This window comes from Lutra lutra, chromosome 6, assembly GCF_902655055.1.
Source record: "Lutra lutra chromosome 6, mLutLut1.2, whole genome shotgun sequence".
Classification (NCBI taxonomy): domain Eukaryota; kingdom Metazoa; phylum Chordata; class Mammalia; order Carnivora; family Mustelidae; genus Lutra; species Lutra lutra.
In genome coordinates, this window is record NC_062283.1 from 39,437,462 (window position 1) to 39,464,600 (window position 27,139).

The window sequence follows — 27,139 nt, forward strand, 5'->3', positions numbered from 1 at the left end:
TTGATGGATTCCTTCCTCACATTGAGATCCTTCATCCAGTTTGAGTCTATTTTCATGTGTGGTGTAAGGAAATGATCCGATTTCATTTTTCTGCATGTGGCTGTCCAATTTTCCCAACACCATGTGTTGAAGAGGCCGTCTTTTTTCCATTGGACATTCTTTCCTGCTTTGTCGAAGATGAGTTGACCATAGAGTTGAGGGTCTATTTCTGGGCTCTCTATTCTGTTCCATTGATCTATGTGTCTATTTTTGTGCCAGTACCATGCTGTCTTGATGATGACAGCTTTGTACTAGAGCTTGAAGTACGGAATTGTGATGCCACCAACTTTGGCTTTCTTTTTCAATATTCCTTTGGCTATTCGAGGTCTTTTCTGGTTCCATATGAATTTTAGGATTATTTGTTCCATTTCTTTGAAAAAAAAAGGATGGTACTTTGATAGGAATTGCATTAAATGTGTAGATTGCTTTAGGTAGCATAGACATTTTCACAATATTTATTCTTCCAATCCAGGAGCATGGAACATTTTTCCATTTCTTTGTGTCTTCCTCAATTTCTTTCATGAGCACTTTATAGTTTTCTGTGTATAGATTCTTAGCCTCTTTGGTTAGGTTTATTCCTAGGTATCTTCTAGTTTTGGGTGCAATTGTAAATGGGATGGACTCCTTAATTTCTCTTTCTTCTGTCTTGTTGTTGGTGTAGAGAAATGCAATTAATTTCTGTGTATTGATTTTATATCCTGACACTTGACTGAATTCCTGTACAAGTTCTAGCAGTTTTGGAGTGGAGTCTTTTGGGTTTTCCACATATAGTATCATATCATCTGCGAAGAGTGATAGTTTGACTTCTTCTTTGCCGATTTGGATGCCTTTAATTTCCTTTTGTTGTCAGATTGCTGAGGCTAGGACTTCTAGTACTATGTTGAATAGCAGTGGTGATAATGGACATCCCTGCCGTGTTCCCGACCTTAGCAAAAAAGCTTTCAGTTTTTCTCCATTGAGAATGATATTTGCGGTGGGTTTTTCATAGATGGCTTTGATAATACTGAGGTATGTGCCCTCTATCCCTACACTTTGAAGAGTTTTGATCAGGAAGGGATGCTGTACTTTGTCAAATGCTTTTTCAGCATCTATGGAGAGTATCATATGGTTCTTGTTCTTTCTTTTATTAATGTGTTGTATCACATTGATTGATTTGTGGATGTTGAACCAACCTTGCAGCCCTGAAATAAATCCCCCTTGGTCGTGGTGAATAATCCTTTTAATGGACTGTTGAGTCCTATTGGCTAGTATTTTGGTGAGAATTTTCACATCTGTGTTCATCAAGGATATTGGTCTGTAGTTCTCTTTTTTGATGGGATCCTTGTCTGGTTTTGGAATCAAGGTGATGCTGGTCTCATAAAATGAGTTTGGAATTTTTCCTTCCATTTCTATTTTTTGGAACAGTTTCAGGAGAATAGGAATTAGTTCTTCTTTAAATGTTTGGTAGAATTCCCCTGGGAAGCTTTCTGGCCCTGGGCTTTTGTTTGTTTGGAGATTTTTGATGACTGTTTCAATCTCCTTACTGGTTATGGGTCTGTTCAGGCTTTCTATTTCTTCCTGGTTCAGTTGTGGTAGTTTATATGTCTCTAAGAATGCATCCATTTCTTCCAGATTGTCAAATTTGTTGGCGTAGAGTTGCTCATAGTATGTTCTTATAATTGTCTGTATTTCTTTGGTGTTCGTTGTGATCTCTCCTCTTTCATTCATGATTTTATGTATTTGGGTCCTTTCTCTTTTCTTTTTGATAAGTCTGGCCAGGGGTTTATCAATCTTATTAATTCTTTCAAAGAACAAGCTCCTAGTTTCGTTGATTTGTTCTGTTGTTTTTTTGGTTTCTATGTCATTGATTTCTGCTCTGATTTTTATGATTTCTCTTCTCCTGCTGGGTTTAGGGTTTCTTTCTTGTTCTTTCTCCAGCTCCTTTAGGTGTATGGTTAGGTTGTGTACCTGAGACCTTTCTTGTTTCTTGAGAAAGGCTTGTACCGCTATATATTTTCCTCTCAGGACTGCCTTTGTTGTGTCCCACAGATTCTGAATCATTGTGTTTTCATTATCATTTGTTTCCATGAATTTTTTCAATTCTTCTTTAATTTCCTGGTTGACCCATTCATTCTTTAGAAGGATGCTGTTTAGTCTCCATGTATTTGGATGCTTTCCAAATTTCCTCTTGTTACTGAGTTCTAGCTTCAGAGCATTGTGGTCTGAAAATATGCAGGGAATGATCCCAATCTTTTGATACCGGTTGAGACTTGATTTAGGACCAAGAATGTGATCTATTCTGGAGAATGTTCCATGTGCACTAGAGAAGAATGTGTATTCTGTTGCTTTGGGATGAAATATTCTGAATATATCTGTGATGTCCATCTGGTCCAGTGTGTCATTTAAGGCCTTGATTTCCTTGTTGATCTTTTGCTTGGATGATCTGTCCATTTCAGTGAGGGGAGTGTTAAAATCCCCTACTATTATTGTATTCTTGTCGATGTGTTTTTTTGATTTTGTTATTAATTGGTTTATATAGTTGGCTGCTCCCACGTTAGGGGCATAGATATTTAAAATTGTTAGATCTTCTTGTTGGACAGTTCCTTTGAGTATGATATAGTGTCCTTCCTCATCTCTTATTATAGTCTTTGGCTTAAAATCTAATTGATCTGATATAAGGATTGCCACTCCTGCTTTCTTCTGATGTCCATTAGCATGGTAAATTCTTTTCCACCCCCTCACTTTAAACCTGGAGGTGTCTTCGGGTTTAAGATGAGTTTCTTGTAGGCAACATATAGATGGGTTTTGGTTTTTTATCCATTCTGATACCCGGTGTCTTTTGATTGGGGCATTTAGCCCATTAACATTCAGGGTAAGTATTGAGAGATATGAATTTAGTGCCATTGTATTGCCTGTAAGGTGACTGTTATTGTATATTGTCTCTGTTTCTTTCTGATCTACTACTTTGAGGGTCTCTCTTTGCTTAGAGTACCCCTTTCAATATTTCCTGTAGAGCTGGTTTGGTGTTTGCAAATTCTTTCAGTTTTTGTTTGTCCTGGAAGCTTTTAATCTCTCCTTCTATTTTCAATGATAGCCTAGCTGGATATAGTATTCTTGGCTGCATGTTTTTCTCATTTAGTACTCTGAATATATCATGCCAGCTCTTTCTGACCTGCCAGGTCTCTGTGGATAAGTCTGCTGCCAATCTAATATTTTTACCATTGTACGTTACAGACTTCTTTTCCCGGGCTGCTTTCAGGATCTTTTCTTTGTCACTAAGACTTGTAAATTTTACTATTAGGTGACGGGGTGTAGACCTATTCTTATTGATTTTGAGGGGGGTTCTCTGAACCTCCTGGATTTTGATGCTTGTTCCCTTTGCCATATTGGGGAAATTCTCTCCAATAATTCTCTCCAATATACCTTCTGCTCCCCTCTCCGTTTCCTCTTCTTCTGGAATCCCAATTATTCTAATGTTGTTTCGTCTTATGGTGTCACTTATCTCTCGAATTCTCCCCTCGTGGTCCAGTAGCTGTTTGTCCCTCTTTTGCTCAGCTTCTTTATTCTCTGTCATTTGGTCTTCTATATCGCTAATTCTTTCTTCTGCCTCATTTATCCTAGCAGTGAGAGCCTCCATTTTGATTGCACCTCATTAATAGCTTTTTTGATTTCAACTTGGTTAGATTTTAGTTCTTTTATTTCTCCAGAAAGGGCTTTTATATCTCCCGAGAGGGTTGCTTTAATATCTTCCATGCCTTTTTCAAGCCCGGCTAGAACCTTGAGAATCATCATTCTGAACTTTAGATCTGACATATTACCAATGTCTGTATTGATTAGGTCCCTAGCCTTTGGTACTGCTTCTTGTTCTTTTTTTTGTTGTGAATTTTTCCGCCTTGTCATTTTGTCCAGATAAGAGTATATGAAGGAGCAAGTAAAATACTAAAAGGGTGGCAACAACCCCAGGAAAATATGCTTTAGCCAAATCAGAAGAGATCCCAAATCGTGAGGGGGGTGAAAAGGGGATAAAAGGGGGTTCAGAAAGAAAAAAGAAAAAAGAAAAAAAAAAAGAAACTATTAAAAAAAGAAAGCCGATAAAGAAAAAATATAAAAAGAGGAAAAATATAACGGATTGCATGGAGCACTGGGTGTGGTGCAAAAATAATGAATACTGTTATGCTGAAAAAAATAAAAAAATTAAATACAAAAAAAAAAATCTTATTAAAAATCTATAGGTTTTGGGGCACCTGGGTGGCTCAGTGGGTTAAGCCTCTGCCTTCGGCTCAGGTCATGATCTCAGGGTCCTGGGATCAAGCCCTGCATCGGGTTCTCCGCTCCATGGGGAGCCTGCTTCTCCCTCTCTCTCTGCCTGCCTCTCTGCCTACTTGTGATCTCTGTCAAAGAAATAAATAAAATCTTTTAAAAAATAAAAAAAAAAGAGGAAAAATATATATATATATTAGATAAACTATTTTAAAAATGTTAAAAAGAAAACGGTAAAAGTTAAAAAAATTTAGCAGAAGAAGAGAAAAAGAAAAAAAAATTGAAAAAGAAAAAAAAATTAAATTAACTGCAAGGCTAAAAAATCATGGGGAGAAAGCCATGAGTTCCGTGCTTTGCTTGCTTCTCCTCTGGAATTCTGCCGCTCTCCTTGGTATTGAAACTGCACTCCTTGGTAGGTGAACTTGGTCCTGGCTGGGTTTCCCGTTGATCTTCTGGGGGAGGGGCCTGTTGTAGTGATTCTCAAGCGTCTTTGCCCCAGGCGGAGTTGCACCGCCCTTACCCGGGGCCAGGCTGAGTAATCCGCTCGGGTTTGCTGTGTTTGCTTTCGGGAGCTTTTGTTCCCTGAGCGCTTTCCGTAGAGTTCCGGAAGACGGGAATGAAGATGGCGGCCTCCCAGTGTCCGGCCCGGAGGAGCCGAGAGCCCGGGGCCCCACTGCTCAGTGCACCCTCAGAGAACAGTGCCCAATGACTCCCGTCACCCTGGCCTCCGGCCGCGCTCCGAGCTGACCGAGCCTGCGACCGGTTCAAGGCAACCCCGAGCTGAGAGTCACTCCTCGGCTCTGTCTCTGTAGCCGGCTTCCCCGTTCTAATACCGGCAAGCTCTGCGACACTCAGACACCCCCGATCCCTCTGTGACCCTGCGGGACCTGAGGCCGCACTGACCCCGCCTGGGCTTCACCCCAGTTAAGCCTCTGGAGCGATGTCCCTCAGCGGAACAGACTTTTAAAAGTCCCGATTTTGTGCTCCGTTGCTCCGCCACTCGCTGGGAGCCGGCCCCTCCTCCCGCGGTCTATCTTCCCGTCGCTTTGGATTCACTTCTCCGCCAGTCCTACCTTTCAGATAGTGGTTGATTTTCTGTTTCTAGAATTGCTGTTCTTCTTCTCTTCAATCTCCCGTTGGATTTGTAGGTGTTTGCAATCTTTAGATAAGCTCTTTAGCTGATCTCCCGCTACCCGAAGTAGTCTCAGCCTGCTACTTCTCCACCATCTTGACTCCTCCCGGAAGTTTTGGCTTTTAACAGTCTTGCTTGAGATTAGGTTATGTGTAGTTAGAAAAGAGAATATTCTGGTGGGACAAGTATATAGAGATGAGACTGATACACAATAGAAGGTACTAGTAAGCACTACTGATGCTTTTAACTAGGGCTGGAAGGAGGAAGAGATTTGCTGGACTTGCTTTTTCCTTTCCCATTTGTTGGTTTTTGTTTTTTCCTTATTGCAACGACTAGGACCTCCAGTACACTGTTGAATAAAAATTGAGAGCAGACAACCTTGCCTCATTCCAGTCTTCAAGGGATTAACACTGTTTTTCACCATGAAGCATATATACTATCGGCCATAGGTATTTTGTAGATGCCCTTTATCAAGTTGAGGAAGTTCTTTTATTAGTTTGCTGAGTAGCTTTTAAAAAATCTTAACTTGATATTGGATTTTGTCAAATTCATTTTATCCATCTATTATAATTTTTTTTTCTTTTTAAGTCTAACTTGGTGAATTATACTGATTGATTTTTGAAATGTTAAACCGATATTGCAGTTTTGGAATAAACCTCAGTCATGATGGAATGCCAGAATCCAACCAATTGAATCCAGCAAGATTTAGAGCTCACGACCTGAGCCAGAATCAAGAGTCAGATGCTCAACGGACAGAGCCACCTAGGCGCCCCTTCAGTACTGTTTTAGATGCATCCCACATTCTTGTTTTTGTTTTCATTCAGTTAACCACTTTTTTCATCTCTCTTTTGATTCCTCCTTATATCCTAACTTACTTAGAATTACATTGTTTGGTATCCAAACAAACTGGAGATTTTCCAGATATCGTTGTATCATTGATTTCTATTTGAATTCCATTGTGGTCAGAGAAATACTTTGTATTATTTGAGTTCTTTTAAATTTATTGAGATTTAATTTATGACCCAGACTATGGCCTGTTTTGACAATGTTCCATTTGTACTTGAGAATATTGTGTATTGTTTTGTTAGATGGAGTGCCCTAAAATGTCAGGTCAAGTTGGTTAAATCTTATATATCCTTATTGATCAAATTCGTAAGTTTTCTGTTATTTTTTGAATTTTTATTTTCTATCCCCTTTCCACCTTTCATTCGGTTTCTGTGACTTGTGTGTCACAGAAAAGGTGACACACCTTTGGTAGTTTTGGTTGTTATGTCTTCAGGTTTACTGGTCTTTCATTCTGCAATGTCTTATCAGCTGATAATACCAGCCAGTATATTTTTTACAACAATGGGATACTTTTGGGTCTTTTTTCTGTCTTCTGTATCTCCTTAGCATGCTCAATCTTTCCTCTACCTTTCTGAACATATGAGGTTTATTTATGTTTTAATATCTTTGTTCTGTATTATTTCTGTTGACTGATTCTATTGATTTCTGTTGACTGTTTTCATTATGGGGTTGTATTTTCCAGTTTATTTGTGCATGTGCTGATTTTTGTAGCTCAGGTATTTTGAATTTTATGTTGCTAGGTACTAGAAAATACTTGTATGTTAGGTTATGTTTATATAGAGTATGTGTAACATGAATTTATTACATACATCCATATATTTATATGCACACACATGCATAATTTATACACACACAGGTATACAAACATACATAAGAGTTATCTCCACCCTATCTCTACTTCACCTGAAGTCAGGAAGTCCTGTGCTAAGATTGGATAACCAGTTTTAATTTGTATTTTATTTTTTATAATCTGTAGGACAGAGAATCCTACTCCCATGATTTTTGTAAGGCTCCTAGTATCTCAAAAACTACTGCCAATATCCTTAAAGCTAAATTAATTTCACTAGCAAAAAGGGTACATATAATACTTGAGGCATAAATACTTGGAAATTAAGAAAACCCAAAATATCCATCTTGGGTTGGAAGCAGTGGTTTAAGGAGCTAGAAAGTCTTTCTGCTGCTTTTAGAAGGAGAACTCTCTAATTCCCTCATTTCATAGCAGGTCAGATGATTCCCTGAAAGGCAACCCAGAGTTTGGGCCTAGTTAGTTTGTGGTTCCCACATGCTGGCTGTGACCTGCTTCCTTTGAAGTGCTCATTGAGCAGGGGCGCAGCAAAGGGGGTAGGAGACTGAAGAGCATCTGAATTGCCCACCTCCCCCTTGTGCGTTAGAAAACAGAAAACCACTTGTTACTGTGGTGAGCCACCCACTACCATCTCTTCCCAGGGTGCTGGCCTGCCAGGTGCACCCTTTCCTCCAGTGAGGCCAGGAAAGGGCCAGCCATCGGCTTTGCTTGTGGAAGTTGTACACTGTGCTACGTAAGTTTGCTTGTAAGAAACAGAAGGTTGTTCCTGAACCAAGGAAAGCAAGAAAATACACATTCAGTGGTCACCATGATGAATGTGTTAAAGACAAGGGAAAATGAAGAGAATCAAAGTGGGTTCATAGCATTTTCTGACAGACTTCTCTATGTTTTTGGGTTTTGTTTTTTAGTAAGAATGGGGAAATAGTACCTTGAAGCCATGTGAAAAATATACCTGAATCTTGAGTGATTGAGAAGGGCAGTCCTCATCTATAGAAAAAGAAGGCATCATAGGACACTAAAGTCAAAGCTCACCTAGTAGAAAAGTCACTTTTTATGTGTGAATTTGAACCTTTGGCTTTTTGCTGAAGAGGTCTGTGGCTGTTTTAGCGGTCTGAGGAAGGCTTCAGACTTGTTAGCCCAGGGGTGCGAGATGCACGCAGGTGGCCTGATTCTGCCACCACTTTCACAGGCCCTTTTCCTATCATCAACCATTGTCCAGCCGTAAGCCACCTGCCCTTCATGATATTTATAATGGTGTTTTTATTTATATACTGTGTTGAACACTGCTTTGCGGTTAGTGGGGTCTTTCCAGTCACGAATTTTACAGTGAGCTGAAAAGGTGTCACACCTCTTGCAGATGAGGAAATGGGGAAGTTTCAGGATCAAGAAAGTTTAAGTAACTTGACCAATGTCCCAGGTACAAGGATCCAGGCAAAACAAAAGGCTTCTAATTCCAGATTTAATGTTCCTTCTGCTAGAATGTGCTGCTTCCACCCAGGATTTGTGGAGGATACTGGGGCAGCCAGTCCTCAGGTTAAGGCTTTATTATGTGTCACTCAGCATGTGATGTGTTTGTAGGTGGCTTCGCGGGAGGTGTTCCTGTAGAGGAGGCAGGGCCTAGATGTGGGACTGGCCCAGTCTGGCAGGTGGAGAGGTGATGAGAATGCTGGTTGTGGTTTTCTCACAATTCCCCAATTACTGCCTGGGATCATTTGGTACTTAGTTAACTATACTTTGGGAAAAAACAACAACAACAACAACAACACACAAATCAACTCAGTTAATGAAGAGGGCAAAATGTTGCTAAGAAGTGCTCTTGGGGATTGGTCCTCACAGCTAATTCTGGGAAGGTGTCTGACTTGAGTGTCTGCTTAGTCATCACCAGCAGAGGTCTAGGGCTTCAGACTTTCAGAACAACTACAAAGTTTGTAGCAGTTGCTTACTTAGATAGCTTATAGAGTATTTAATGGCTAAGCCTTTAAAACAGGGTTTATTAAACTACAGATATAAATAGTAATAATTTTTATGACTAAACCATTGAAAGAAATTGACAGTCATTTGTTTCCTTAAAGAAACTAAGCCCCCAAACCAAATTTATCAAATGGGACTGATATCTCCTGCACTGATTTCCAAACCCCCCCACCCTTGTCAGGTTGAACCAAACTGGAAATTTAAACCAAATGACTATATACTTTTCATTTCCTACCTGACTTCTATTCCCCAATCTTCTAAATTTAAAGTAAATCACAGCAGCACTGTTCAGATAAGAGCGCACATAAAAACGTTAAAGAACAGGCAGGAGACCTCGGTGGGCACACTCACACCCAGAGGACAGTTCGGGTAAGTCTGTGTGCTCTTCAACTACATGTAGTTCTTAATTCCCAGAGAGCCGAGTGTCGGGGCGTGATGACCTCTGTGAACGAGCAGCTGATTAGCAACAGCCTAGACTTTGTATTTTATGGTAGATGTTGTCCCTGCTCCCACCCTGCACATACACCTTTGTCGTGGTCCTGAAGGTACTACATTGTAATGACTGGTTTTCCTTTTGAGACTGTCATACGTGTAATGTTCCTAATTCAACTTCGTGAACCAAGACCTGGCACATACTTGGCATTTAGAAAAATTTTTGATTTGTCCGAATTTTTAAAGAAAAAAGAGAAGTACACCAGTATTTTATTTTAAAGTCTTTTTTTTTTTTTTTAACTTTTCACAAAGGATTTGCTGTAAGTCTTCAAGTCATCTTGTCCAATCCAAAAGCCGTATTTAAGCGTCGTGGATCCCAGCCAGGGATGCAAGAATCTGATTTTCTAAAACAGATAACAACAGTTGAAGAACTGGAACCAAAAGCAAGTAACTGCACCAAGGTATTCATTTCACTTGTGCTGCTTGACCTTGTTGAGTGTCAGCGTTAAGAAGTGTGGCTACCCAAAAGATTTCCCTCCCCTCCAGGTTCTCGTGTGGCACACTCGGACAGAGAAGGTTAACCTAGCCAACGAGCCGAAGTACCGCCTGGACACAGTGAAAATTGAGGTATAAACTGAAGCAGCAGCTGGTGCAGTTTGCCGGCTAGTGGACGTGGGAGAGGAGCCCCGAGGTCAGGCTGCAGAACATTCAGGTATTGTTCGCTTGGCTTCAGGACAACAGCCCATGTTGGCATCTGACAGACATCTGACAAGGCATCTGTTTCAGCAGAGCTGGTCAGTTCACACAGCTGATGGGGTGGCAGCAAGTGTATGTTTTTGTTTTCATTTGTTCTGCATGTCTTCCCTACAACTGAACTGGTTCTTTGTACAGTACAGCTAGTGCCACTGCAGGATACCATTGTGAGTACCTTATGTACTTTTTTTTTTTTCCCATTTGGCCTTATAATTGGTAGAACTTAGCAGGTTTTAGAAACAAATAAGAGGCATTTTTGTCAACTAAATGTTCCCAATTCCTCACTTTGCAATGTTAAGTAAGTTCTGTAAGGTTGGTGGCAGTATACACTGTAGGAAATAAAACCCACAAAAATAAAAAGGTCTATGGATTCATCTGTTTAATATAGGGATATAACATTTTGTCAATACTAGGCACCATAAGATGTAAACACAATTACTGTCATAAACCTGGATCTACCTTCAAGGATTGAAAGTGGCTTTGTTTAGTTACCCTGTTTGCATATAGTGCAGAGAAAGGTCTTCATGTTATTAGCACTATGTACATAAGAAGAGCTCCAAATTACAAGAGAGGCAGATAAAATTTGAGTTCTTTAAACATTTGTTAAACTAAGTTTTGTAGTAACATCCAGGTTTATCTTCCTTTCACTAACCACGTTCCCTGTTAAGCACATCATAACAACAGCACAGTGAAGTGAATGATGAAATAAAAGAATTTTGATACACTAGAAAACAGTGTTCAGTGATACATTTACATTCTATTTATATGATTAAATGTTTGATCATACAGTACCTTCCTACAGGATTACTGGCTAATTTGGGGGTGGGGTTTATACTGTTAGAGGTATTACTAACATGATAACTACTTCCCTTATATGCAGACATTAGAGCTATAATTTTATTGAGAGTAAAACTGATTATGCAAGTTGACTGAGCAGCTCTCAAATAATGTGGTCTATGAAATCATGGGAAAGGAGCTAAGCTGCCCTTGACATAAAATGGTTTCTCAACCTGCTTTCACATCAAATTTAATCAGTACAGACCAACACGGTCAGTCAGATAATTCTTAATATGAACAAATGGGGAAAAAGAAAAAAAATATATGTACATGAATAAACAGGGGAACTAGATGCGTTTTAGCAAGGAATGTCAGGTGGTAGTTCTGGATGAAACTTGCATTGCAGTTTTCATTTCCACAGCTGTGTGCTGAGAGTCTGACCCGATGAGCTTCCAGACCATCCTGCTGTTGTGTTGGGGGGCTGGCCGAAACCCACTGTTGGGGTCGCACTACTGATACTCATGCCAGCCATTTGCTGATTCATCTGTGAAACATAAAAATCTTATTTTAAGAGGCTTACTTCACTTTTAATTCTTGTTTCTTTAGCCATAGTTAGACATTTTTAAGTTACCCTGTTGTATTAGAAGCTGCCTTTATTTGAGATTAATTTATCAGATAATGAAGCTTAATAGCAAATGTAAGTATTTTTCATCAATGTGAAAAAAGCACAGGAGTAAAAGCAGACTACCAAACAATATTTCCCTAGAGAAAGCTACTTTGTTCCCTTCCTGTTCATTTCCTTCCACCTTTTTTAACACTGTCCATAAAATGATCTCAATTATATTCTATTTATTCATTTTCAAGACTTCATTTTTTTTGTCTGCCAAAGATTAACCTCAAATTGAAAAAAAAAAAAAAAAGCAATCTTTGAATTTGTATCTGAGTCCACTATTCTAACTTTCAACTCTACCAGCATGTTGTGCTTTAATGGTAAGGATTGGGGAAATTTTAGAAAGTAAAATATTCCAAAATTATACGTTGTGTATGACAGTTATTATTCTGTCTTCATTAAAATGTTAAATGGTTCTGTTTTCTAAATATTAAAAAAGATCATAAAGCATAACTTTTCTTTAGTTCAGTTAACCACTAAACATCTAAAATTAATTTTCATTATATAAGGTGTAAGATTACCTGTATTTTTATTCCAGACTGGAATTATATATGTATAGAAGCATCCTAACCTTCTCACTTCTAAGATTGATGATAAGTAAAGGAAAGGTAAGATTTATCACAAAGCACAGAGTGGATTCAAAATCTATGCTCAGTGTTGGAATGTATTCTTAATAAAGTTCATTTGTTATTTTGCAAAAACACTAATACCCCACATTGCTGATAAGGCGTAAGTGTCTAGTTCCTCATACCTACTAAAGGATGCTATAACAACCTTGCACTGAGAGGGTTCTGGAAAACAGCAGCACCCCTCAGCATGCCTGGAAGTAAGGGCCAATGCTAACTCCTTACGGATTCATCTAGTACCTTAACCTGAGCTGGATGTGCTTCAGTACTTTGTCTACACAAAAGCTGTTACTGCCATTTGGTACTTGAGGTTCCCAGAGGAGAGATCAAGAGTCCGATGCTTAACCAACTGAGCCATCCCCTGGTAATTCCTTTAAATAGTGACTAGAGGGGTGCCTGGCTGGCTCAGTCGGTGGAGGATAGAACTCTTGACCTCAGGGTTTTGAGTATGAACCCCACACTGGGTGTGGAGACTACTATAAATAGTGACCATAAAAACATTCATGTGATATACAGTGTTTTGGTAATGTTAGTTATCACTATAGACTGTTCCCAGAATGTTCTCAAGGTAAACAGCTGACCAGAACCAAGATCCCCCAAATGCTAGAGGAACATCAAATAAGAACGGTGAAGGGAAGAGTTGCTGGAGCATGAACCCAAGTCTAAGGTCAGAATAATGGAGCACTAAAACAGAAACTGATTTGAAAGAAGGTATACTAAAATGTCAGCTTTTGGCTTTAAACTAACATACAAAGCGATGTCTGAGACAAATGTGGACCTGTCCCTAAGTAAAAAGGAAACCCAACATTATAAAGGTTTTTAAACAAAAGTATTTCTTATAAAGCCAAGGGCAGTAGTCAAATGACATAGAGGACAGCCTAGATCCCTCATAAAATAGTGCTTTTGAGAAGAGGAGGCTGGTCTAAGTGGACTATTAAAATATTCCACCAGGGAGCTGGGTTAAAAGCTTGATGCTAATTTCCATGGTGGGCGTGGAACAGACAAGAAGTCTCTCAAGATGCCCAAGATAGGATGTTCGCCAGTGTTATAACCTGAAAAAAAAGCTTAACATTTCTTTACAGCATATTCTCAATCAGTCATTGACAGCTCATTTGTCTATGTGATGTAACTTCGTAATACCTATGAACAGTTCTCACCTTATACATTACCCCTACTCAAATCTTTCTGCCAGGTTGTTATATTAAATAAAACCATTTAGAAAATAAATCCAGTCTCTTTGATTTTGGAAATGACCCCTTACCTGTGAGAGGTTCCATTGGGGCTGTTGAGCTTGTGGCAGGCCAAACTTACTCTGGGGTGTACCCATCTGTCCCACCATTCCTCCTTGCGGGCCAACCACATTTGGAGGAAGTGGCATCACACTGGTTTGTGCGTTTCCCATAAACCCATTGGGCATGGGCATGCCCACCATCATGCTCGCGCTCTGTCCCATCACATTTCCAAGAAGGCCAGGAGCTGCAGGTGTAGGCACAGGCACGCCCATTGATGGAAAACCTTGAAATGCAGTCGGTGCTTGTGAGGTAAATGGTATATTTGTGGGTCCCATAAACACACCTACATTTTTAAGAACCATGAAAAGAAAATGAGAAAACAGGACTGTTGTATACAACTGCACTTACCTCTGTAATCACAGAAAAAGGATCACCATCTTTCTGAACTACCCACGGCAAAAATTTTAATTCCAGTCTGCTCCTACTGCTCAAACTCATACCAATACTCTCATAACTGGTTACTTCCAGAAGGCAGTTATAAACCTGAGCACATTTAATTAGGACAAATAAATCTTATGCAATAGTTATAGAAAATACCCAAACTACGTAGCATAAGATTATATGCTGTTCGTGCAGATGTGTACCACTGGGCTCCCCCTATCAAACACACAAGTGAGAGTTGATGGTGTCTGCCTTTAATAGAAGCAGATGGGATGTTCTCTATTTAGAGGAAAGGGGTCTAACAGATTATGTAAACAACAAATCTTACTGTGCAGTATTTCATTTTAATTATTAAAAACTCGAAGTTTTGGAATTCTTGTGATAACCATGCTTGTTGTTTACTAACAAAAATACTGTACACAAAAGTTGTAAACTTCATGCAAATCAAGGTAATTCTTCAAAAACCATGTCCTGTAAGCTTGCGAAAGAATAGTAAGTGATACATGAACAGCTTGTTAATTCTAAGTGAATAAAGTTTTGTGAATCCTGTAATATGCTTAATTCTAATGATTCATTTCAGTTTTGTATTTGCATAAATTGCAACAAAAGCACTCATTACATAGAAAAATAACAACGGGTATATTTCTAGTCACTACAAGTTGTTGACAGCAGATTTTAAAATGAATTACCAGGAGTACTCTGTTGCTGAATGGTTCCTGTACCATACAAAGATAAGATGGAGTCTTTGGAGAGTTGTTTCTTTGCCACCTCTTCTGACTTTGTAGCTTGCTCAGTGAACAGATCCAGATCCCCAGATATTACTGTAGACAGAGTGGCAGCTGCAGGTATAGAGGGCGTCCCCTGAGACAAAAACCAAACAAGCTGTCAAATTCTGCACGCTAAAACACAGTTCATCTGTTACTTAAAATCTAAATGAAATTAGAAATTAATTGAAGAAGGTAATATGGTGACATTACAGGGGATCACTCATTCACAAGTCCACACAAAAACAACATCTAGGGGGTGCCTGGGTGGCTCAGTGGGTTAAAGCCTCTGCCTTCGGCTCAGGTCATGATCTCAGGGTCCTGGAATCGAGCCCCACGTCCGGCTCCCTGCTCAGCAGGGAGCCTGCTTCCTCCTCTCTCTCTGCCTGCCTCTCTGCCTACTTGTGATCTCTGCCTGTCAAATAAATAAATAAAATCTTAAAAAAAATAAAAAACCATCTAGGACAAAGGTACAATGTTTCTTATTTTGAATCTGTTACTGTAAGAGAGGCAGGCTGAAGCTCTTTCACAATGAACTGCGTTTACTTGGTAAACTGACACTGAGTTTTTGCCCATCACATCCTGACCACAGTGGCTTCAACAACAGGTTGTGATGGCCTTGTGAGGACCACCACTCCTGGGAGATACTGGGGCATCCCCTTTGCCAACCACTACTCCAAGGAACTGGTATCCCTTGGAATAAAGAACATTGCTACAATGACAGCAGACTCCCAAGAAGATCCTGCAAAGGCTGATCTTGTCATCTTTGAAAAAAAGAAAAGGCTTTTTCAAAAGCTGCGTCAAGATATTTTTATAAACCTAACCTAGATCAGCTTTAACCACAACATTAGGATATTTCTAGTCTATCCAGAAATGAAGCACAGCAAAACTTCAACCACCTATACTCTCAACCATATCTTCAATCCCACTTTCGGACAAGTAGCAAAGGAACACAAAGATAAACATGTAGATATAAAAAATTTTTTTCACTTAATCTATATCTGCACACATTAAAGTGAGGTTATTATAGCTGTGACTGTATAATGATCTCTACAGACATTAAACATTCAATCACATTTGTTTACATGAAATTGTTTTAAATATGAAGAGTTTCAAAGAATTCTAAGAACAGTAAAAACTGGGTAAGAGCCTTAAATTATAGCACGAAGTGAGAGTGGTAGGTACAAGTTAAAGATCATGCATATGTTTGTCTTAATTTTTTAGAAATTCAGACATTTAATAGCTTGGCTAAAAAACCTAGCAAAAAATTGCCATCTTAGCGTATACATAAATTCAAACAGATCAATATGTTGAATCTATTGTGACAAATTATAAGCAAAAATTTTGAAACAGAAAAGCCACTTAATTTTGCAAAAGATCTAAAATGTGTAAGGCACTGGACATAATGGAATATCAAATAAAACAATATGCTTGAATAAAGTATTATCTGAACTACCAATGATGCAACAGAAGCTCACAAAGGCTATAAGCAAGAGCTCTGGAGCCAGCCTGCCAGGATTAGAATTCTGATCCCACTGCTTACTGAAGAAAACAACGTATCCTTATATTGTCACTGAATCTCCATTGTCTCACTTCTCTGAACTCGGGGATAATAAAGATTTCCTACTTTACAGAGATGCTTGATGACCACAAGAAGGACTCTGTGGCAGGGTTAAGCACACAGTGTTTATTATTAATGCTGTCAGGTAATGAAGCAACCATCTCACTGATCTTTTCATGATGTTTAGTTTCTGTTCAATCTAAGAACCTGCTCAAAATCCAAAATGGCTGGGAAACTTATTATAGTAGTCCCCCCATTTCCACCCCTTCCAACATACATTCCAAGTACCCCGTGGATGCCTGAGACCACAGAAAGTACCAAAACCTATATATGCTGTTTTTTTTCCCCTATACATCCCTACCTCTGATAGTTTAATTTAGAAATAAGGCACAGTAAGAGATTAATAATAAACATAAAATAGAACAATTATAACAATATACTGTAATAAAAGTTATGTGAATGTGGTCTCTCTCAAAACACACCATACTTGGGCGCCTGGGTGGCTCAGTGGGTTAAGCCTCTGCCTTGGGCTCAGGTCATGATCTCAGGGTCCTGGGATCGAGCCCCGCACCAGGCTCTCTGCTCAGCGGGGAGCCTGCTTCTCCCTTTCTCTGCCTGCCTGTCTACTTGTGATCTCTCTGTCAAATATAAACAAATGAAATCTTAAAAAAAAAAAAAACCCAAACACACTGTACTCACCCTTCCTGTGATGATGTGAGATGATTAAAATGCCTATGTGGTGAGATGAAGTGAGGTGAATGACAAGTGAGGCATTGTGAGGACTGTTAAGCTACTAGTCATCACCTGGCGATACATCAGAAGGAAGACCATCTACTTCTGAACTGTGGGCAAATGAAAACTGTGGAGAATGAAACCACAGTCTCCTCCTAGAGCAGCCTAATATTCACATGCTCTAAACATGTATATTTTTTCTGATGAGGGTAGATAGAATATCTACCTCAACACGGTCACAGTCTAAAAAGAGCCAAACCAAACAGCATGATGAGCAAGCACTCGTACGTCTATTATTATTTTTTGGTGCTCCACTTGAGAGCAGTACAACTCAAGAATAAAATAATAACCTTTGCCTATCAATTTACACTTGGGGATGCTGCAGAATCCCTAACCAGAGGTTCTCGGGCTGTCGGGATCCTAGGGCTGATACAAGGAGAGGGCACAGCACTTGTGCAGGTCTAGATACTGTTGGTATATGTATATTATAGATAGAAGGAAAGGGATGGCTTCTACAAGTCCCCTTTGGGGACTCTGAACTTCTAATACGCATGTACATTCTGGTCAGCTGAGTATATCTAACCCTCTTCAGAAGACTACATAGCCAAACTGGTAAATCTCATTTTCACATGAGTGGGGAATCTCTCTCTCTCTTTTTAACATTTTATTTATTCAATTGAGAGAAAGAGCACAAGCAGGGGGAAGGGGCAGAAGAAGAGGGACAAGCAGTTGTGGGGCTGATCCTAGGACCCCAAGATCATGACATAAGCCCAAGTCAGATGCTCAACCTTGACTGAGCCACCCAGGCGCCCCTGAGTGGGAAATCTTTAAAAAAATAATAATAATTAATTATGAATAAAATCAGCACTGAAAGAATTATAGGAGTTCAGAGTAATTCCTATTTCTGTCCAATCAATTTTACATAACAGAAACCCACCAAAATTAGTAAGTGACATGACAGGAGTCTATGTATAAAATGTGTACTTTAACCTGCCTTTCCCCTTTCCCCATTTTGAAAGACATTATTTGGAAAACATATCTGGGTTTTAACCTTTACATGTAGTTCAGATGAAAGATAATTCTGTTCCCCAAATATTTTATAGGGCTCCATACAACTGGCACAGTTTTGGTCCAGAAACAATACTCTAAAAATAGAATTAGGTGTGATTTAAAAAAATCAGTCCTGTTACTCTTAGTTATTGATGCAGAATGCACAAAGCACGAAGGTCAGACCAACCCCTCATAAAGGCAGGAGCTACTGTCCATATTGCTTGTCACGGTGATACTTAAGAGTTAAATGAAGTCTGCATTGCTCTACTTGCTTTGATACTGAAAAGAATACATGAAGTAGTACACTGAAGCCTCAGATGTGGGGTCTAATTCTCCAAGCTGTTGCAAAGCAACTCTCGTAGTCCAGCGGAATCGAAAGAAGTCCAGCAGATAAAACAGCCTCACTAGAATGCCAGACCACAGAAATTGCTTTTCATGCTCAAATTGTCAAATATTCTAAATGCTTCTTTTTGAAGCCACAACTGTCTAATTAGCATTAGACAACCTTTATCACCACATGAATACCCCTACCTGCACAAATTCACAAGATGCTTAATGTTAACTGAAGCAACAGTGGTAACAAACAGTTCCTCTTACGTGCTGGGGGAGGGGAGAAGGAGCAAAGTCATAAAATAATGCTATCTTTTCTGAAAATAAACATTAACGCTGCAGACAATTTTAATAAATCTTTATCAAATAAAAAGTTATTTGATAAAGATAATTTAAAATAATTCCTCACATTTATTTGCTTAATTCTATTGGTAATTATACAATGACTATCATAATAACAAAACTATGTGTAATAAAAGTATAAGTAGTAAGACACAGATTCTTATTAAAACTTTCCACCCAAACAATATACATTTGCCTCCGTTTTTCCAGAGAAAAGGGAAATATATTACCTCAAAAATTATGCTGTACTGAAACAAACTGTTGTTCATTTATAAAGTATAAACTTAAAATAGAATCTTAAAGCTGTATCCTTAAGAGTAACCTATATACCTAAAAAGTTCATATATTCACCTTAAAGAAAGCAAAATATTTCATGGGATCACTTGCATGTGGAATCAAATAAATAAATAAATAAATAATTGAATTCGCAGAAAGCAAAATGGTAATTTACCAGAGCTCAGGAGTAGAGGAAATACAGGGAGGTTGGTACAAATTCAGTTATACAATGAATAAGCTGTAAGGGCCTATAATGTGACGACAGTTGATCATACTATACTGCATAACTGAAATTTGTGAAGAGGGTGCTAAAGTGAAGAGAAAAAAGAAGTAAATACATAAGGCAACAGATGTGTTAATCAAATAAACACCTTAAGTATTTACCATTTTATTTGTCAGTTATACCTCAATAAAGCTGAAAAAATATTTACTGTTTAAACAATTTACAATTTTAAAATAGGAATGAAGGCAAAAAAAATTCCATGTAAAGAACACAATTCAAAATTTTTCCCATCAACATATAAAAAAATATTCTGATCATTAATAATATTATAAATAATTTTTTAAAAATCATTTTAAAAAGTAAAAATATTGTGTGTCCATTATACTTCAATTTTTTAAAAAGATGGGTTTTTTGTTTTTTTATTAAAAGATTTTAAGACTACCTTAAAGTAACTAATCTTCTTAAAAAAGAATATGAGGGGCGCCTGGGTGGCTCAGTGGGTTAAGCCACTGCCTTCGGCTCAGGTCATGATCTCGGGGTCCTGGGATCGAGTCCCGCATCAGGCTCTCTGCTCAGCAGGGAGCCTGCTTCCCTCTCTCTCTCTGCCTGCTTCTCTGTCTACTTGTGATCTCTCTCTGTCAAATAAATAAATAAAATCTTAAAAAAAAAAAAAAAAAGAATATGAGTACTGAATTTGCTAGAATTTCTTATTCTTGGTTTTCCTGTAGCCGGAATTAAACACTACCCTGGGAATGGCTCAATAGAGCATAAAAAAAGTACTGGCTTGTAATCAATACTTAAACTCCATGGTTTAAAACCTCTGAAGTGACCTTGTTAATCTCAGGTAAGGTTGAAATAGTCTGAGTTTTCCCACTGGTTCACTCTAAACATCACTGTTTGCCTAAAGCAAGAGTCAGCAAACTTTAAACAGTGACCAAGTAGGGCTTGTGGGTCAAGTGTCTGTTGCAACTACTCAACTCGCTTTTGTAGTGTGAAAGCAGCCACAGACAATATATAAACAAATGGAATGGCTGTTTCAATAAAACTTCATTTGCAAAAATGAGCTGCAGCCTTAATTTGCCAACCCCTGGCCTAAAGAACAACGCTTTCAAATCAGAAACTGCTCAGAGACAATTCTTTCAAAATTGAAATTGAGACTTTTTTTAAAATTAATTTTTAAATTTTTTATAAACATATAATGCATTATTAGCCTTGAGACTTTTCAAATAGGGAATAAGCAGTAATCATGTAAAACCATATTCTTACTACATACCTGAGCTGGGGGTACGACAGTTGCAGGTAAGGGATTAGAAATCATTGGTCCAAAGATGTCTAGATCATCATTCAGGGATGGCACTGTGGTTGCATTCCCATTGGTCACTGGTGCCTCAGCAGGGCCATCTGAAAAGAATACAGATTCTCATCCTAAAGTAGATTCTCTTAAATTACTAGAAACATGGCATTATTTTAAAAATATATGGTTTAAAAAAAAAGTTCAAAAGTCGGCAACAAATATATGTCCCCCTTCTACCCCATACTCTCTCCTCTTTCCCAAAGAAACTATTTCCAGTTTTATTCTCCCCAAAATATTCTTTACTCACTGGTTTCTAGGTATAATATATCCAAGTTTAATATATCCCGTTTTAACAACTGGTATTACACTTCATGTTATTCTGTATCCTGGTGCTTCCTTATGTGCCAGGCACTGTTCTGAGTACATACATTAACTCATTTAACTTTTGAGATAACTGGCTAAACTGGCATTTGATACCATGTTCTTACAAATAATGTCTCTCCATAAATGTGCACATGCTACATGTGTGTATTATGGACATCACTTCACATTGTTTACCTACACTGGAATTAATTTTGAGTATTTAAAATGTCTTAAATGTTTAATTTTCAATTTACAAAAAAGGGAAAAAACAGCATAGAAAGAAAACAAACATACACTATGTAAACTCATTCTATAGGAAATATCCATAAAACTTTGAAATAAATCCTTTTTTACTTGAGAATGGCCACCTTCAGCAATAGCAGTACCATGCCACTCAACTGTACTAGGGAAGGAAGTCTGACAATGACAACATCCTGTATCAGCTTCCTACTTATTCTCCATTCAAAAAATTTTCTATCTCCTTTTTACATTAGTGCAGATTATAAAATGTAAGCGGTGAGACTTGGGAGTGGGCTGCAGTAGAGAGAGTTTGAGAGCACAGTCCAAGGAATGGGACACCTCACCTAGTTTACTGTGGCCACAACCAAATAATAGTTCAGAGTACCCCAATTCTAACCTCTTGGGACTTACATCCTAATTGAGCTTCTAATTTAACAATTTACAATCTCATTTGATCTCTCTTTGATATACTACACACTCCCTAAAGATAAATCAGTCATCATTCAAAATTTCTTCAACATTGAACGGGATGTCTTACACACGGCAGGCTTCAAATATTTGGCAAATTTAATGGAAGGTCTACCATATACTGGGTCTTTCTGCCACAACCCATGGAAACTCACAGGTTTCTTCTCTTTTGTGAAATATAACTACAGAAACTGGTATATTTTATGTCCCTGTTTAAGCTTCAGTGAATCACAGGTTATCATTAATTTCAAAGAATAAATGGTCATAATTATGTATTTTTTACTCCTTAACTTAGAAAAGACAGTGTAAAATTCATAAAAGATTAATTTTTCAGTGATGTCACATTATCATAACCACAAAAAAATGTCTGTTTCCTACATATGTATTTTCTATCTGTATTAAGCACTACAGACACTTCTTAAAGGTGAAGCAACTAAACAATGTACAGATTATTACCAATTTATATAGAATTTTAAGCTAAGACACAACTATAACACAAAAGAATTCAAATATGACACATGAAAGCATTTTTTTTTCATTTCTAACCACAAATGGCAACATTTGTTTTGAAGTCAGAACACTTTAAAGAACTATTTCATGTTTTACAGTCCATTCCGCATTCCACTTAACATCGTGTGTAATACATCACATAAATATGAACCAGAAATAAACTATTTTAGAATGACAAGATATTCTAGATTAAAAACACAATTAAAGGAACATCTTTGTGGTATCTGTAACAGCTCAGTAAAGAAGCTCAAGTAACAAGGACATGTGAGCCAGTAGTGCCCATACGCTGCAGAGTTGGGGACAGGGAAACCTTGTCAAACAGACATGTTTAATTCTATCATATGAATAAGGAAGCATTTTAATAGTAGAAAATACAACTATATTTTATATAGGTAGTTTAAATTCACACCAAAAAGCACAAGCCCTGTAAAACAGACTATGATGAAGAGGAACAATGGTTTAAAAAAAAAAAAAAAAAAAAGCAAAAACCTGACAAATTGAGTATAAACTTGTATTTCTAGTTTTTTACAAATGTATTTCTAGTTTTACAGTTAAAATTCTTTGCTTCTTCAAGTAATAGACAACACTAATAAGTAGGACAAATTTATGAAAAAAAGTACCTTACAAATGAGAAAATATTATCTTTTTTTTTTTTTTTTTTTTTGGTGAATAGAGAAAATGTCATTAATTGATTTTTACCACAGGTCATGTCAATCTAGTTTTTAAGACACCAGTGAGCCCAGGATACACTGTGTGAGAACCAAGAGGTTCACCTACTCTAAGTGAATGATCAGTTTCCATACTTTATTTATAAACTATATATCTTTCAGAAACTTGTGTCTGTTCTAAGTAGTACACTGTACTTCATTAAGAATATTTATTTATACTTCCAAATCTAAATTCTATTCATTATCTAGGAGTACATTATCTAAACTATAAAACAACACGCAGTACTTTGTTTTTGAAGTCTTATCCTTCAGACCCTTCATGTATCCTTCACAGCCTTCACCCTTCATATGTGTGTAATAAAAATAACAGCCAACACTCAGTATAGTGCTTGTTTCGTGCCAGTCTAAAAAATACAAATACACAAACACATACATGCACTTCTTTAGTCTTTACAATGATGCTATGAGAGAGGTACTATTAATTATCCTCATTTGCAGATGACAAAACCATTAAACTTGTCCACAGTCATAGAGTTAGAGTACAGCCTTGGAAACAAATGCTTAAAAATATGCTTAAGAATGTACATATAAAAGTCATTTTCTTTAGATAAAATTGTATATGTGTGGGTAAGGGTAGACAGCATTCTATATTGCATGGGCTTAAACTAACTTATTTATTCAGTCCTTCACTACTGTAATTTAGGGTTTCCAGACTCTCACCACTACAGAAACAGTAAATATCCACAGCCCTTAACATAAAGCCTACATAGCTCACTTCCTTCACATGACTTCATGTTCTACCACTGTAATGTAAACAGCTTCATTTTCTCATTCCATTAAAAATATATTTGCATTTAAAATCTGACTTTTTGAAATCTCAGAAAGGCATTCCACATAAACCCCACCTACCACAGTGGGCTGCCATGAAAGTCAACTCATATTAAGTCCAAGGAACTGTGGAATCCTTTAGAATGAGGTAGATGAAGCATTTCCTTAGGAATACTGATCTTAATGGCAAGGTTGCCACTGTTTCCAAGTGATTAAGGAAGATACTGTTTTAATTCCAAAACCCAGGATGAGAAACTTTCTCCCAGGTCTGACCAAGATTTCCAATCCAGCCTCATGATAGACATGGTGACTCTTCTCTGCTTTCACATCTACAACACAACTGTTTCCTTTTTCTTTACCCTGGTTTTCTCCTCATATAATCCCCTAAAAATGACGGATTCTACCCCCATCAATTTTTCTTATACTACAAAAGCTAAGCATTCACAGAATTGTTGAAAAACAATCTTTAACCTAAACAAAAACTTAGCCTTGTATAATCAGTAAATACAAATTCTCAATGGTTTTTCCCTATGGGTTTTAATGTTTGTGAATATGACTTCCTACCCTGGCGTGCTGTTTAGCCTTCTTTATAAAGGATTGTTTCAATTCATTTTGAAGGTTGTGTTTTTGATTTTCAGTATTTAAAAAAGACAGTTAAAGACTGTCATTATCATTATAAACATCATATTTCCTGGACATTTTTAAATATTTACAGGTTATCATTTTTGTCTCTAGGAAAGACAGGAAAGGCATCTCCTTCCACTGTCTCCAGTTACAGAAACCAGGGCACCAAAAGATTAAAAGACTTTTCAATGTCACTTACCTAGTTAAACAGCAAAATGTGCACTAGAGAATGGAGTCTTCTGGCCCCTAGGTTAGTGAGTGCTCTTTACTTTAAACCACATTTTATCAGAAATCATGTAATCAAAGCTATACCTAATTATAAAGACGTCATTTAAAATTCTGAAATTTAAAAGCCAACTTTTAAGTAGTTTATAATTATTTGCACTAAGAGCAGCAGTGATGCCAAAGGCTCAAAAACCATTCAGCACCGCATGCACAGTTCCTCTTCATCTCCCCATTCCACTGTCCTACCAAGCCTAGTATCTTCTCAATTTCTGGGGAAAGACACAGGTGGATGTGGTCATCAATGAGCAAACTGGGCTGAGAGAAGCAAGCGTGGGGTATAGTCAGCCCCGGTCAACAGAGTATTTACATACCACAGTGAGTTCAATGAATCCTTTTGATCAAGGGTCCACTAACAGCTCAGTCTTTGCTGACTGAATAAAAGCTCAGAGACCACAAAAGCAACGGAGAAATGGATGTCTGTGCAAACTAATCAGAATTCACCACAGACATGCACCTCGGTGTGAGTGCTATGCTCCTTCCTCAGCTACAGAATGGTGGTGGGAGCAGCCAGCAGCAGGAGGAGGGAGCAGCCCCCTTTCATCAGTATGCAGAAACAGTAGTTTGTGGACAATAAAAATAATGGGAGATCCAGAGTACAAGAAAAGCCTAAGGCAAATGCAAGAAATTTAGCTGGGGACAATATCATAAAGAACGATAATGAAGCACAAAGGACCCCTTGAAAAGGCAATGAGCAAACTGAAGAAATTAGGACAATGCAGTAAAATGAAGAAGGAATTTCAATCTTAAAGGCAAGGGATCAAGCCTAGAGTTAGCTGTCTGTGGGTAACTATTTTCTTTCAATGTTACCTTAAGGTTTCAAACCAGTGTTTTATCTGAAAACTGAGTTTGTAGATGACTGCTTTAAATTACACACATACCATAAATTTATAAGAAAATGTTAAAATGTTTTGAGCTAAAGAAAAAAAAAAGTTGTTAAAATCAGTGCTACATCTCACATGAACATAAGGCATGCCCAGCATGCATTTACCGGCCTACTTTGCATCATGACACTGATAGATGCCTAGAAAGAAGGTAACATTTCAAATATGACAAAGTCATGAAGGCCAGTCTCTGTCTTCTAGAAATCCTCAATCTGGTGAATAAGACTGCTGATTCTATTAACTGTGGCTATACCAGAACTTACCTAACACCAATAATCCAGAAGAGTATGGGTAAAAAACCAAAAATGCCAGGTAGTTTCATCATTGCCTTATATAAAGTATCTGACTTTAATCATATCACCTTTAGAGAATTTTACACATTAAATCTAGGATTTCAACAGAAGTCTGGTGGTATACCTAGAAAACTCAAGTGCCATAACCAGTTTGAGAAGCTTTTTCTGGAGCACCCAGGCAGAAACATTTTCCCATCTAGGGTTAAAACAGTTAAGTGGAAGTTGCCCTATGTCTCTAATAAAACCACATGGAGGGTAGGGTTGGCTTTACTACTACCCCACCCAGGCACAGTACTTGACCTGAGCTCTCTTCTAAGGCAACTGATGACTCCCAAATCCAGAAGACCCAATACCACTTTCATTATAGACTCATCACCCACATCTGGTCAGTCAGGCCTACTGATTTTTCCACCCCAAATCCAGGGGCTGCAAAGTGGTGGCCTTCCCAAGTACCTCAATATTTTCATTTATAGGGTTTTTTTAAAAAGAAGATATTTATTTATTTATTTATTTATTTATTTGAGAGGGAGAGGCAGGGGGGAAGAAGCAGAAGAAGACAAGCAGACTCTGCACTGAACATGGAGCCAGGTGTGGGGCCCCATCCCATGACCCCAATATCCCGACCTGAGCCGAAATCAAAGTCGGACGCTTAACCGACTAAGCTACCTAGGCGCCTGTCATTTTTAGTTTTTAATGGCATCTGAATACACTTAGATTGATAGGCAGCCCCAATATGCCACAGGCCTCATTACTGTACCCTGGCACCATGTTTATAGCCCACAGCCCTTGTCCATGCCCTCTTGTCTTACCAGGAAGAAAGTAGAGCCACCTTCTAAATTAGATGCTTGACACAAAGCCCCATCCTGGGGCTTCCTCTCTCCAGTTCAATGACAATGAGGCTGGAATTATCTCTCCAAAGCAGAAATATGTCCTCCAGAGTCTCTCTGTCCACACACCAGTGGATCCCTGCTGCCACAGCACCATGCACAACTAGTCACACACAGGTTAAGTCTCTTCCACCAACTGCTGCATAGCACCACTGCTGCTATGTCTAGCATAGCACCTTGTGAGCCAGAAGCACATCTTGCTCTGCTCACCTACAGATCTGTTCCAAGCATGCTATCACAGCACCTGACAGGTAGTACTACAAAGCTGCTGCTCAATAAGATGCAGATGGGTTTTAAGTCATAAGATGCCTTACAAAGGTGCTAAGACACTAGGAGACATGTTTACTGAGTAGCTGGTTATGAGTAGTAATAAACACATTAGATCTCACTTGAAATAAATGTCCACAGGACAAAACAAAACAAACAAACAAACAAACAAAAAACTTCTTTGGTCCTCCTCTGACCAGCAGCAGCAAGAAAATTAACCTTTGATTTGAGGAAGATAAAATTTAAGTTGGGAATTTTAGCATTGTTCCATATTTCAAACTGAATTCTCT

General features: G+C 38.2%; 2 protein-coding genes across 5 annotated transcripts in view; one reads left to right on the forward strand and one right to left on the reverse strand.

The window, feature by feature from the left end:
* The window catches only part of B3GAT2 (beta-1,3-glucuronyltransferase 2), a 78,558-nt gene extending 67,085 nt beyond the window's left edge, over positions 1-11,473 (forward strand). Inside the window, exons 3-4 of the mRNA XM_047734430.1 lie at positions 9,777-9,925; positions 10,011-11,473. Of these exons, the coding sequence (XP_047590386.1) occupies positions 9,777-9,925; positions 10,011-10,097 (236 nt within the window). The 3' untranslated portion in view covers positions 10,098-11,473. The remainder of the gene's footprint in view (positions 1-9,776; positions 9,926-10,010) is intronic.
* The window catches only part of SMAP1 (small ArfGAP 1), a 177,475-nt gene continuing 160,917 nt past the window's right edge, over positions 10,582-27,139 (reverse strand). For all 4 annotated transcript variants that reach the window (XM_047734427.1, XM_047734426.1, XM_047734428.1 and 1 more), the window contains 4 exons: positions 20,515-20,642; positions 14,653-14,824; positions 13,552-13,865; positions 10,582-11,538 (listed from right to left, as the gene is read on the reverse strand). In XM_047734427.1, coding sequence (XP_047590383.1) covers positions 11,404-11,538; positions 13,552-13,865; positions 14,653-14,824; positions 20,515-20,642 — 749 coding nt within the window. In that variant the 3' untranslated portion in view covers positions 10,582-11,403. The remainder of the gene's footprint in view (positions 11,539-13,551; positions 13,866-14,652; positions 14,825-20,514; positions 20,643-27,139) is intronic.